Source organism: Hyla sarda, chromosome 7 (genome assembly GCF_029499605.1).
Source record: "Hyla sarda isolate aHylSar1 chromosome 7, aHylSar1.hap1, whole genome shotgun sequence".
Taxonomy (NCBI): Eukaryota; Metazoa; Chordata; class Amphibia; order Anura; family Hylidae; genus Hyla; species Hyla sarda.
Genome location: NC_079195.1, coordinates 234,806,553 through 234,820,595, shown reverse-complemented (window position 1 = coordinate 234,820,595; position 14,043 = coordinate 234,806,553). Strand labels below are relative to the sequence as shown.

The 14,043-nt window shown below is 47.5% G+C and overlaps 1 protein-coding gene across 2 annotated transcripts in view; it reads right to left on the bottom strand.

Annotated features, from left to right (window-relative positions):
- Nucleotides 1-14,043, bottom strand: part of ERI3 (ERI1 exoribonuclease family member 3) — a 248,152-nt gene that overhangs the window by 95,444 nt on the left and 138,665 nt on the right. For both annotated transcript variants that reach the window (XM_056533152.1, XM_056533151.1), the window contains one exon: nt 6,526-6,625. In XM_056533152.1, coding sequence (XP_056389127.1) covers nt 6,526-6,625 — 100 coding nt within the window. The remainder of the gene's footprint in view (nt 1-6,525; nt 6,626-14,043) is intronic.

Here is a 14,043-nt window from a genome sequence, read left to right as displayed (position 1 = left end):
CAGGATCAGGGAGCCTTGTAAGGCGAGACAGCTCTGGGGATGACAAGAGCCACCGCAGTACCCTCACCGGTAACCCAGGGGTTAAAACAGCGGTCCATGACCTGTGGAGCTGCAGCTACTGTAACACTACAGCTCCCATCATGCCCTGACAGTCTTACAATGGGGCATCCTCTATAACAGTGTTCCCCAATATCTGGCTTTTTAACTGATGCAAAACTACAACTCCCAACATGTGCGTTTGTATCAGCCAGAGAGGGGCAGGTTGGAAGGAAGTAAACTGTTTACCTCCCTGCATCCCCAAAAAAGATGGCAACCGACCCGGACAGCAAGGAGCCCTGTAAGGAGAAATGACTCTGGAGGTGACAACAACTGCAGCATCTGGGCTTAGATCCATGAGAACTATGGAGGGCCTATTGGGGGGGGGGGGGTCCCGTAGGGCTGGGACCTATGGAGGGCTCCTGGAGGGCTGGGACCAATGGAGGGCTCGGACCTATGGAGGGCTCCCGGAGGGCTGGGACCTATGGAGGGCTGGGACCTATGGAGGGCTCCTGGAGGGCTGGGACCTATGGAGGGCTCCTGGAGGGCTGGGACCTATGGAGGGCTCCTGGAGGGCTGGGACCTATGGAGGGCTGGTACCTATGGAGGGCTCCTCGAGGGCTGGGACCAATGAAGCATCCTAGAGGGGTTGGATCTATGAAGTCTCCTGGAGGGCTGGGATCTATGAAGTCTCCTGGAGGGGTGGGATCTATGAAGTCTCCTGGAGGGGTGGGATCTATGTAGTCTCCTGGAGAGGTGGGATCTATGTAGTCTCCTGGAGGGGTGGGATCTATGTAGTCTCTTGGAGGGGTGGGATCTATGAAGTCTCTTGGAGGGGTGGGATCTATGAAGTCTCCTGGAGGGGTGGGATCTATGAAGTCTCCTGGAGGGGTGGGATCTATGAAGTCTCCTGGAGGGGTGGGATCTATGTAGTCTCCTGGAGGGGTGGGATCTATGTAGTCTCCTGGAGGGGTGGGATCTATGTAGTCTCCTGAGGGGTGGGATCTATGTAGTCTCCTGAGGGGTGGGATCTATGTAGTCTCCTGGAGGGGTGGGATCTATGTAATCTCCTGAGGGGTGGGATCTATGAAGTCTCCTGGAGGGGTGGGATCTATGAAGTCTCTTGAGGGGTGGGATCTACGTAGTGTCCTGAGGGGTGGGATCTATGAAGCCTCCTGGAGGGGTGGGATCTATGTAGTCTCCTGGAGGGGTGGGATCTATGTAGTCTCCTGAGGGGTGGGATCTATGAAGTCTCCTGAGGGGTGGGATCTATGAAGTCTCCTGGAGGGGTGAGATCTATGTAGTCTCCTGGAGGGGTGGGATCTATGAAGTCTCCTGGAGGGGTGGGATCTATGAAGTCTCCTGGAGGGGTGGGATCTATGTAGTCTCCTGGAGGGGTGGGATCTATGTAGTCTCCTGGAGGGGTGGGATCTATGTAGTCTCCTGAGGGGTGGGATCTATGTAGTCTCCTGAGGGGTGGGATCTATGTAGTCTCCTGGAGGGGTGGGATCTATGTAATCTCCTGAGGGGTGGGATCTATGAAGTCTCCTGGAGGGGTGGGATCTATGAAGTCTCTTGAGGGGTGGGATCTACGTAGTGTCCTGAGGGGTGGGATCTATGAAGCCTCCTGGAGGGGTGGGATCTATGTAGTCTCCTGGAGGGGTGGGATCTATGTAGTCTCCTGAGGGGTGGGATCTATGAAGTCTCCTGAGGGGTGGGATCTATGAAGTCTCCTGGAGGGGTGAGATCTATGTAGTCTCCTGGAGGGGTGGGATCTATGAAGTCTCCTGGAGGGGTGGGATCTATGAAGTCTCCTGGAGGGGTGGGATCTATGAAGTCTCCTGGAGGGGTGGGATCTATGAAGTCTCTTGGAGAGGTGGGATCTATGTAGTCTCCTGAGGGGTGGGATCTATGTAGTCTCCTGAGGGGTGGGATCTATGAAGTCTCCTAGAGGGGTGGGATCTATGAAGTCTCCTAGAGGGGTGGGATCTATAAAGTCTCCTGGAGGGGTGGGATCTATGAAGTCTCCTGGAGGGGTGGGATCTATGTAGTCTCCTGGAGGGGTGGGATCTATGTAGTCTCCTGGAGGGGTGGGATCTATGAAGTCTCCTGGAGGGGTGGGATCTATGAAGTCTCCTGGAAGGGTGGGATCTATGAAGTCTCCTGGAGGGGTGGGATCTATGAAGTCTCCTGGAGGGGTGGGATCTATGTAGTCTCCTGGAGGGGTGGGATCTATGAAGTCTCCTGGAGGGGTGGGATCTATGTAGTCTCCTGGAGGGGTGGGATATATCAAGTCTCCTGGAGGGGTGGGATCTATGTAGTCTCCTGGAGAGGTGGGATCTATGAAGTCTCCTGGAGGGGTGGGATCTATGAAGTCTCTTGGAGGGGTGGGATCTATAAAGTCTCTTGGAGGGGTGGGATCTATAAAGTCTCTTGGAGGGGTGGGATCTATGAAGTCTCTTGGAGGGGTGGGATCTATGAAGTCTCTTGGAAGGGTGGGATCCTTCAGAGCTCCTGGAGAGGTAGGATCTATAGGAGCTCCTGGGGAGGTAGGAACTATGAGAGCTGCTGGTGTGTGGGGACCTATGAGCTGGAGTATATAACCATCATGGCTTCTATATTTCCATTTGTCTCCCTCATATCTCGTTCCTGATGTTCTGCAGATTCCGGATCGTTGTAGAAAAGTTATTGTAGAAGTTTAAAGATGTCTCTGTGTCTGCAGGTTGGGAGAGGTCTCAGCTGCATACATGGAAAAGAGTGGGAGAGAAGCCATTATCTGCTGATCCATCGAGTGAACACAATAAATAATGGCGCCATCTCTGCTGCGCAGGTGACTCCTGCCAGTCACACAAATCCTCTTCTCTCCGGCTCTGCTCTTATCTCTTCATCTTCTCTCATTTCTATTATACTGGTGCTTTTTTTTTTTTACTTCAAGGACATGCAAATAAAGTAATGGCAGCGGTAAAGGCGCTTTATTTGCATCTGTAGCGCGCCCGCCATATTCCGTTGCCCGTGAAAGACATTTAAGGGTTTTCCATCAAGGACCTCTCTCCATCTTCCCGGGCTCTCACCTCGCGGATGATAGATACACAAATACAATATGGAGATTACACCTTAAATCTTCGCTGTGACGCGGGGAGAGGCGCAGAGACTTCAGTTTAGAGGGAACTTTGGGGTTTTTCCTAAATACTTTATACCAGTGATCCCCAACCTGGGGCAAAACTACAACTCCCAGCAGGTCATGCCTGTGGATGACGGTCAGGGAATGCTGGGTATTGTTTCCAAGCAACCTAACCCCCAAGGAGAAATAAATAAATAAATAATAAATAAATAAACAAACAAATTGCTGCTGATCATGTTACTCTTTTCTATAGGACTCCATAAAATACAATGATGGACGCTCAGGTGTTTGATCGGCAGGGCACATGGCACTTTAGAGGCCACCATTTGCTTTTGTTTTATTTTATTTTTTATTCTGAAAACTCGCAATTTTTGGAATTCTCTGGCTTACAGTGACCAGAATTGCTGGTTTTTCTAAGAGTGAAGATTTACTGATCATCCTGAGCCTCCTGTTTCAGAGATTATGGGATGGAGACACTAGAGGGCGCCTGCTCTCCCCTATCTCCAGGGCCGGCGCCGCACTTTGCAGTCGCACTAGACCAGTGGTGTCCAAACTATGGCCCTCCAGATGTTGCAAAACTACAACTCCCCGCATGCCTGGACAGCCGTTGGCTGTCCGGGCATGCTGGGAGTTGTAGTTTTGCAACATCTGGAGGGCCATAGTTTGGACACCACTACACTAGACGGATGTTGTCGTCTTCGTGGATCCATCTTCCTCCTTTCATACAGAACAAATGATCCTGGCTGCCTCCTTTTATCCATTTCCAGATTATCTTGCCGGGTGATGATGTCATCAGCCATTACTCGCTCTCCGATAGATAAATACTCGACTTACATCATCCGCCCGTGACACGCCAAAAATCTCCAAACCGCCGCGCTGAGGAGTAATGTCCGAGATCCATCACCGGCACACGCACAAAGTGTTTATCCCTCGGCTATTACTTATCTGTGCAATCACCGGAGCGGCCGCACCACAATACGGTCACCAGGATGGATGGACGAGCGCCGCATTTACAGGACGGGAGCGACGCTGCTTAATGTGTCTGCGGAGGCGCCAATAAACGTGATGAGCAGGTGAGGCCTCAAGTGGGCGCTGCGGGGGATGTTCAGCACTGGTCACTACCTCTGCTTGCTGCTCCTGACTCTCCAGGACACATGATATATCATCAGGCACTGTACTCCCCCATGCTGTACACTGCAGCTCTGCTTCACGGCTCTGATCAGTGACTCCAGCTGGAGGAGGGGCCCCTTAGTGATATCCCCACACACAGGTAGACTCCCGGCCGCGCCACGTCATGAAGTGCGCGGACTCGGTACCTCCGTGTCACCACCAAACTCCATCCGAGGGACCGGTATTACTCATTTCTTGGATACATTAACTGCATGAAGCATCAATTAAAGCATTGATTGCAGGAGTGCTGGGAACTCTGAGCGAGTAATGGGCTGTGTCCCAAGCTGCGGAATGGAGGTAGAAGACCCTCACGGACGCCGCGCACTCGCCTCCGCCTGACAAGTGATTGATATTATGACTCCATTATAACTGGAAACCCCATAACTGGATGAAAGGAGGGTCACCATGTGACCCCATGAGCACCCGTCTGCCCAATACTGAGCCAGCGCCACCGACGATTTATGGAGAGCCACAGATCATCTGTGAGGGGCCACAAAACTGACGGCACCCAGTGTATATAGGGAGACTGGGTGTATATAAGATATATAGGGAGACTGGGTGTATATAAGATATACAGGGAGACTGGGTGTATATAAGATATACAGGGGGACTGGGTGTATATAAGATATACAGGGAGACCGGGTGTATATAAGATATATAGGGAGACCGGGTGTATATAAGATATATAGGGAGACCGTGTGTATATAAGATATATAGGGAGACCAGGTGTATATAAGATATATAGGGAGACCAGGTGTATATAAGATATACAGGGGGACCGGGTGTATATAAGATACATAAGGAGACTGGGTGTATATAAGATATATAGGGAGACTGGGTGTATATAAGATACATAAGGAGACCGGGTATATATAAGATATATAGGGAGACTAGGTGTATATAAGATATACAGGGGGACTGGGTGTATATAAGATATACAGGGAGACTGGGTGTATATAAGATATATAAGGAGACTGGGTGTATATAAGATATATAGGGAGACTAGGTGTATATAAGATATACAGGGGGACTGGGTGTATATAAGATATACAGGGAGACCGGGTGTATATAAGATATATAAGGAGACTGGGTGTATATAAGATATATAGGGAGACCGGGTGTATATAAGATATATAAGGAGACTGGGTGTATATAAGATATATAGGGAGACTGGGTGTATATAAGATATACAGGGAGACTGGGTGTATATAAGGAGACTGGGTGTATATAAGATATATAGGGAGACCGGGTGTATATAAGATATATAAGGAGACTGGGTGTATATAAGATATATAGGGAGACTGGGTGTATATAAGATATATAGGGAGACCGGGTGTATATAAGATATACAGGGAGACTGGGTGTATATAAGATACATAAGGAGACCGGGTGTATATAAGATATATAGGGGGACTGGGTGTATATAAGATATATAGGGGGACTGGGGTCAGCACCATGTATATAAGATATATAGGGGGGACTGGGGTCAGCACCATGTATATAAGATATATAGGGAGGACTGGGGTCAGCACCATGTATATAAGATATATAGGGGGGACTGGGGTCAGCGCCAAGTATATAAGATATATAGGGGGGACTTGGGTCAGCGCCAAGTATATAAGATATATAGGGGGGACTTGGGTCAGCGCCAAGTATATAAGATATATAGGGGGGACTTGGGTCAGCGCCAAGTATATAAGATATATAGGGGGGACTTGGGTCAGCACCATGTATATAAGATATATAAACATAAATTGATGCACATGGTACAAGGTATAGAACAGTGATTTCCCACTAGGGTATCTCCAGCCGTTGGCTGTCCAGGCATGCTGGGAGTTGTAGTTTTGCAAAAAGCTGGAGGCCCCTGGTTGGGAAACACTGGTGTAGAATATTAGGATGACTTCGGATGAAGGGTCTGGGGTTACGGGGTGCAGTGAGGGCCCCCCATATAAATGGAGGACACTAACCCAAATGTTAATGCCAGTCCTGTCAATAAGAGGTGAGCGTTGTCCCTCGGAGCAGGCGCTCTAATTAAACGCTGCTGAGTTTTAAATAATTCATCTCCTTAACGCCGATCGATTGCAGAGATTTTGCGGCGGAGGCTGAGAACAAGAATTAACCCTTTGTGCGGAGGGGCAGCCATGGAGCTCACACCTGCAAACCAAAAAACAAACAAGGGGCATTGTGGGGGCACTCACCTATCCCGCTGTGGGGTCTCCCTATGTGCTGCAGGCTCATGCCCTTATTCATATCTAGGAGTCCGTTTTTGGGCCAAGTACCGATGGCGAAACTGTAAGCCTGCGGAGAGAAAGACCAGAGTCAGGAGCGCAGTCCGCTGCCGCAACATGGAGGCAAAATATACAGACAACCCCCTAAAAAAAGACACCTGCCGGATTACAAGACTCTGGATTACTGGAGTGTTATATAGTGAGGTTTAATAGACTGCAGGCACCACAAATACAAAGTTACATCCTCCCCACCATCCTCCTCACCACCCTTCTCCTCCTCACCACCATCATCATCTTCCTCCTCACCATCATCATCTTCCTCCTCACCATCATCATCTGCCTCCTCACCCTTCTCCTCCTCACCATCATCCTCCTCCTCACCCTTCTCCTCCCCCTCCTCCCCATCATCCTCCGCCTCCTTTTCCAGGATCTACCATGTAAAGTCCATAAACATAACAGGAGATCAGATTATAGCAGATCCCCAGTTTATTATATAAGGGACATTCTGTAGGACACAGAGCAGCTCCCCCCAACATGTGGAGACCATTGACATAGAAGCCCCGAGCAGATGGTGGGGCCCGGGGCGCTGCGGAGATGGACAGTCTGGGAGTGTGTTCGGGGATCTGGCAGGGGGGGCGATGTGGACATGGATGATCTGGGAGTGTGTCCGGGGACCTGGCGGTGAGGCGCTGCGGAGAAGGATGGTCTGGTAGTGTGTCCGGGGACCTGGCAGTGAGGCGCTGTGGACATGGATGGTCTGGGAGTGTGTCCAGGGACCTGGCGGTGAGGTGCAGTGGAGATGGACATTCTGGGAGTGTGTCCGGGGACCTGGCGGTGAGGCGATGCAGAGATGGACGATCTGGGAGTGTGTCCGGGGACCTGGCGGTGAGGCGCTGCGGAGATGGACGGTCTGGGAGTGTGTCCAGGGACCTGGCGGTGAGGTGCAGTGGAGATGGACATTCTGGGAGTGTGTCCGGGGACCTGGCGGTGAGGCGATGCAGAGATGGACGGTCTGGGAGTGTGTCCGGGTACCTGGCGGTGAGGCGCTGTGGAGATGGACGGTGTGGGAGTGTGTCCGGGTACCTGGCGGTGAGGCGCTGTGGAGATGGACAGTCTGGGAGTGTGTCCAGGGACCTGGCGGTGAGGTGCAGTGGAGATGGACAGTCTGGGAGTGTATCCGGGGACCTGGCGGTGAGGCGCTGTGGAGATGGACGGTCTGGGAGTGTGTCCGGGTACCTGGCGGTGAGGCGCTGTGGAGATGGACGATCTGGGAGTGTGTCCAGGGACCTGGTGGTGAGGCGCTGTGGAGATGGATGGTCTAGGAGTGTGTCCAGGACCTGGCGGTGAGGCGCTGTGGAGATGGACAGTCTGGGAGTGTGTCCAGGACCTGGCGGTGAGGCGCTGTGGAGATGGATGATCTGGGAGTGTGTCCGGGGACCTGGCGGTGAGGCGCTGTGGAGATGGACGGTCTAGGAGTGTGTCCAGGACCTGGCGGTGAGGCGCTGTGGAGATGGACAGTCTGGGAGTGTGTCCGGGGACCTGGCGGTGAGGCGCTGTGGAGATGGACGGTCTAGGAGTGTGTCTAGGACCTGGCGGTGAGGCGCTGTGGAGATGGACAGTCTGGGAGTGTGTCCGGGGACCTGGCGGTGAGGCGCTGTGGAGATGGACGGTCTGGGAGTGTGTCCAGGGACCTGGCGGTGAGGCGCTGTGGAGATGGACAGTCTGGGAGTGTGTCCGGGGACCTGGCGGTGAGGCGCTGTGGAGATGGACGGTCTGGGAGTGTGTCCAGGGAACTGGCGGTGAGGCGCTGTGGAGATGGACGGTCTGGGAGTGTGTCCAGGGACCTGGTGGTGAGGCGCTGTGGAGATGGACAGTCTGGGAGTGTGTCCAGGACCTGCCGGTGAGGCGCTGTGGAGATGGACAGTCTGGGAGTGTGTCCGGGGACCTGGCGGTGAGGCGCTGTGGAGATGGACGGTCTGGGAGTGTGTCCAGGACCTGGCGGTGAGGCGCTGTGGAGATGGACAGTCTGGGAGTGTGCCCGGGACCTGGTGGTGAGGCGCTGTGGAGATGGACGGTCTGGGAGTGTGTCCAGGACCTGGCGGTGAGGCGCTGTGGAGATGGACAGTCTGGGAGTGTGCCCGGGACCTGGCGGTGAGGCGCTGTGGAGATGGACGGTCTAGGACATTAGCACTGAGTTGTCTGACATCACAGCCTTTGCCATTAAGATCATATCTGACATTTGTGCAGTCCTGGCAGCTCCCACCATTGATCATAATAAAATGCGGCTCCTCATGTGTCCCCGGGGGGCCGTAACTTACGTGCGACTGGGAGCCGCACCGATTCCGGACCCTCCATCTCAATCAACCATTCATTTTTCAGCAAAAACACAAAATGTGACAGAGAGGACGGTCCCCGACAATGGAGCGAGCCACAGGACAGGGGCCTCCCATTCCCCCCGGAGGTCAGAGTTCGAACACATTCCTGTATGGGGGGGTGGGGTTGCACAACTACAACTCCCATCGTATCTTCATATGTTTCCACAGAAGTATCCTCAGTTACTGAAATCCTTTGACTCCCCAACTGCAGCAAAACTACAACCCCCAGCAAGCCCAGACACATTTAAAATGATGCATACTCTGTCAGTGTTGGCAAACCTGTAGCTCTTTAGTTGTTTCTAAACTACAACTCCCATCATGCACTGAATGCCTTTGATTGATGCATCCACTATGTCATAGTTTCCAAACCTGTGGTCTCCAGTCCTGAGATGTCTCAATACTCTCGGTCAAGGTTCAAAAATCCTTTGACTCTACAGATGCTGCAAAACTACCACTCCCAGCATGCCTGGCCACCTTTCAATGGATGCATCCTCTGTCAGTGTTTGCAAACTACAACTCCCAGCATTCCCTAATAGCCTTCAACTGATGCCTCCCCCTAGATCAGTATTCCATAAAACTACAACTCCCATCATGCCTCCATTACCTTCAATTGTTCCAGTATTTCCTTACCAGTGTGCCTCCAGCTATAGCAAAACTACAACTCCCACCATGCCCGGACAGCCTTTGGCTCCTACAATACTGCTCTATGACCTAGTTTCCAAAGTTGTGGTTCTCCAGTTTTTGCAAAACTTCAACTCCCAGCATGCTCAAATTGCTGATATAAAGCAGTCTTTGGCATGCTGGGAGTGGTAGTGTTACAAGATGTCACAGGTTAGAAGTCAATGCAAAAACTAAACTGAGAAGTCAGCATTAGAGTGCAGTAATACATGAAATTCCTCCCACAGCCTGCTGGGGGCGCTGCTTCCATAGACTGCACCAATAGTGAACAGCCACAAATTTTATCCAATAGAAGTATGGGCTGCTTTGGTCCAACCCCTTCTAATGATGTCACGCGTGATTGTGTATGACATCATCTCGCATAAATTGCTATAGGGAGATTACACTAGGGGCCCCCAGTTACTGTAGTGTTATTGCCTTGTAAGGGCCACTATCACTCCCATCAGACGAGATGACCCCCGCAGTAAATAAACCAGTGTCAGCGCCTGGGCTGTTTACATTTGCACTGTCCTCCGCCATAATAATATACGGTGTTAATAGCTGCGCCGAGACAGCGACTTGGCAGCAGATTTCCCAGTTTAATTTGTAAAGCGTTCTCCCCCGGCGTTGGAGCGAGATGGCGCAGGGGCCCCGTGCAGATTGAAATGCAAATTGCTTGGGAAGAAGAAGCAGCGAGACGGCTGGAGCCGGTACGGCGCAGAGAAAGGAGGATGGCACGAGTGGACAAAGGGCGGCGGCGGCGACATGAGTGTAAGGGGCGAAAGAAAAACGCTATGGGGGGCTGAGGGTCCTAACTATACTGAGAGACTGACGAGGGGCCTGAACCACCGACCAGGCAGGACTAGGGGACCCCTAATATCCCATCTGTGACCAGTGTGCCTCCAGCTGTTTTAAAACTACAACTCCCAGTATGCCCGGACCGCCACAGCAACAGCTGAACACACACAGGTTAGGAAAAGGCTATCCGGGCATGCTGGGAGTTGTAGTTTTAAAACAGTTGGAGGCGCCCTTGTTAGGAAACATGAAAACTGCATTTAATTATCTTCCCATTGAATTATAATCATCTGAACACAATTCGCTCTGAAGTTTTTTTTTTTCAATTTCGATCTGAAAATTCGTGAAACTTTGAAAATTCCATAATGAAGTTTACGTTTAATTTATGTCGGCTATTTGAAAATAAATAATTTATGTAAAAATAATAATATAATTTTAAATAAATAAAAAATAATTTATAAAATTTTTAATATAAATATAAAATACAAATATAATAAAAAATTATTTAAAATGAATAAATAAATCTACAACAAAACTCCTTGAACTTCCACGTAAAGTTTAAAGATAAATTGTGATATAATGGGATGAAATGCGATTCTTGATACAAAATGAGAGTGCGATGCAACGTGAAAAGGCGATAAAATGTGACGCAATGTGATAGAGGGAGAAAGGATGTGATGTAGTGTGATACAATGTGATGCAGTGTGATACAATGTGATGCAGTGTGATACAATGTGATGTAGAGTGATACAATGTGATGTAGTGTGATACAATGTGATGTAGAGTGATACAATGTGATGTGTGATACAATGTGATGTAGTGTGATACAATGTGATGTAGTGTGATACAATGTGATGTAGTGTGATACAATGTGATGTAGAGTGATACAATGTGATGTAGTGTGATACAATGTGATATAGTGTGATACAATGTGATGTAGAGTGATACAATGTGATGTAGTGTGATACAATGTGATGTAGTGTGATACAATGTGATGTAGTGTGATACAATGTGATGTAGTGTGATACAATGTGATGTAGAGTGATACAATGTGATGTAGTGTGATACAATGTGATGTAGAGTGATACAATGTGATGTGTGATACAATGTGATGTAGTGTGATACAATGTGATGTAGTGTGATACAATGTGATGTAGTGTGATACAATGTGATGTAGAGTGATACAATGTGATGTAGTGTGATACAATGTGATATAGTGTGATATAGTGTGATACAATGTGATATAGTGTGATACAATGTGATGCAGTGTGATACAATGTGATGTAGAGTGATACAATGTGATGTAGTGTGATACAATGTGATGTAGAGTGATACAATGTGATGTGTGATACAATGTGATGTAGAGTGATACAATGTGATGTAGAGTGATACAATGTGATGTAGAGTGATACAATGTGATGTAGAGTGATACAATGTGATGTAGTGTGATACAATGTGATGTAGTGTGATACAATGTGATGTAGTGTGATACAATGTGATGTAGTGTGATACAATGTGATGTAGAGTGATACAATGTGATGTAGAGTGATACAATGTGATGTAGAGTGATACAATGTGATGTAGTGTGATACAATGTGATACAATGTGATATAGTGTGATACAATGTGATGCAGTGTGATACAATGTGATGCAGTGTGATACAATGTGATGTAGTGTGATACAATGTGATGCAGTGTGATACAATGTGATGTAGTGTGATACAATGTGATGCAGTGTGATACAATGTGATGTAGTGTGATACAATGTGATACAATGTGATGTAGAGTGATACAATGTGATGTAGTGTGATACAATGTGATGTAGTGTGATACAATGTGATGTAGTGTGATACAATGTGATGTAGTGTGATACAATGTGATGTAGTGTGATACAATGTGATGTAGTGTGATACAATGTGATAGTGTGATACAATGTGATAGTGTGATACAATGTGATGTAGTGTGATACAATGTGATGTAGTGTGATGTAGAGTGATACAATGTGATGTAGAGTGATACAATGTGATGTAGTGTGATACAATGTGATATAGTGTGATACAATGTGATGTAGTGTGATACAATGTGATGTAGAGTGATACAATGTGATGTAGAGTGATACAATGTGATGTAGAGTGATACAATGTGATGTAGTGTGATACAATGTGATATAGTGTGATACAATGTGATGTAGTGTGATGTAGAGTGATACAATGTGATGTAGTGTGATACAATGTGATGTAGTGTGATACAATGTGATGTAGTGTGATACAATGTGATGTAGAGTGATACAATGTGATGTAGAGTGATACAATGTGATGTAGAGTGATACAATGTGATGTAGTGTGATACAATGTGATACAATGTGATATAGTGTGATACAATGTGATGCAGTGTGATACAATGTGATGCAGTGTGATACAATGTGATGTAGTGTGATACAATGTGATGCAGTGTGATACAATGTGATGTAGTGTGATACAATGTGATGCAGTGTGATACAATGTGATGTAGTGTGATACAATGTGATACAATGTGATGTAGAGTGATACAATGTGATGTAGTGTGATACAATGTGATGTAGTGTGATACAATGTGATGTAGTGTGATACAATGTGATGTAGTGTGATACAATGTGATGTAGTGTGATACAATGTGATAGTGTGATACAATGTGATGTAGTGTGATACAATGTGATGTAGTGTGATACAATGTGATGTAGAGTGATACAATGTGATGTGTGATACAATGTGATGTAGAGTGATACAATGTGATGTAGAGTGATACAATGTGATGTAGAGTGATACAATGTGATGTAGAGTGATACAATGTGATGTAGTGTGATACAATGTGATGTAGTGTGATACAATGTGATGTAGTGTGATACAATGTGATGTAGTGTGATACAATGTGATGTAGTGTGATACAATGTGATGTAGAGTGATACAATGTGATGTAGAGTGATACAATGTGATGTAGAGTGATACAATGTGATGTAGAGTGATACAATGTGATGTAGTGTGATACAATGTGATGCAGTGTGATACAATGTGATGTAGTGTGATACAATGTGATGTAGAGTGATACAATGTGATGTAGAGTGATACAATGTGATGTAGAGTGATACAATGTGATGTAGTGTGATACAATGTGATGCAGTGTGATACAATGTGATGTAGTGTGATACAATGTGATGCAGTGTGATACAATGTGATGTAGTGTGATACAATGTGATACAATGTGATGTAGAGTGATACAATGTGATGTAGTGTGATACAATGTGATGTAGAGTGATACAATGTGATATAGTGTGATACAATGTGATGCAGTGTGATACAATGTGATGCAGTGTGATACAATGTGATGTAGTGTGATACAATGTGATGCAGTGTGATACAATGTGATGTAGTGTGATACAATGTGATGTAGTGTGATACAATGTGATATAGTGTGATACAATGTGATACAATGTGATGTAGAGTGATACAATGTGATGTAGTGTGATACAATGTGATGTAGTGTGATACAATGTGATGTAGTGTGATACAATGTGATGTAGTGTGATACAATGTGATGTAGTGTGATACAATGTGATAGTGTGATACAATGTGATAGTGTGATACAATGTGATGTAGTGTGATACAATGTGATGTAGTGTGATGTAG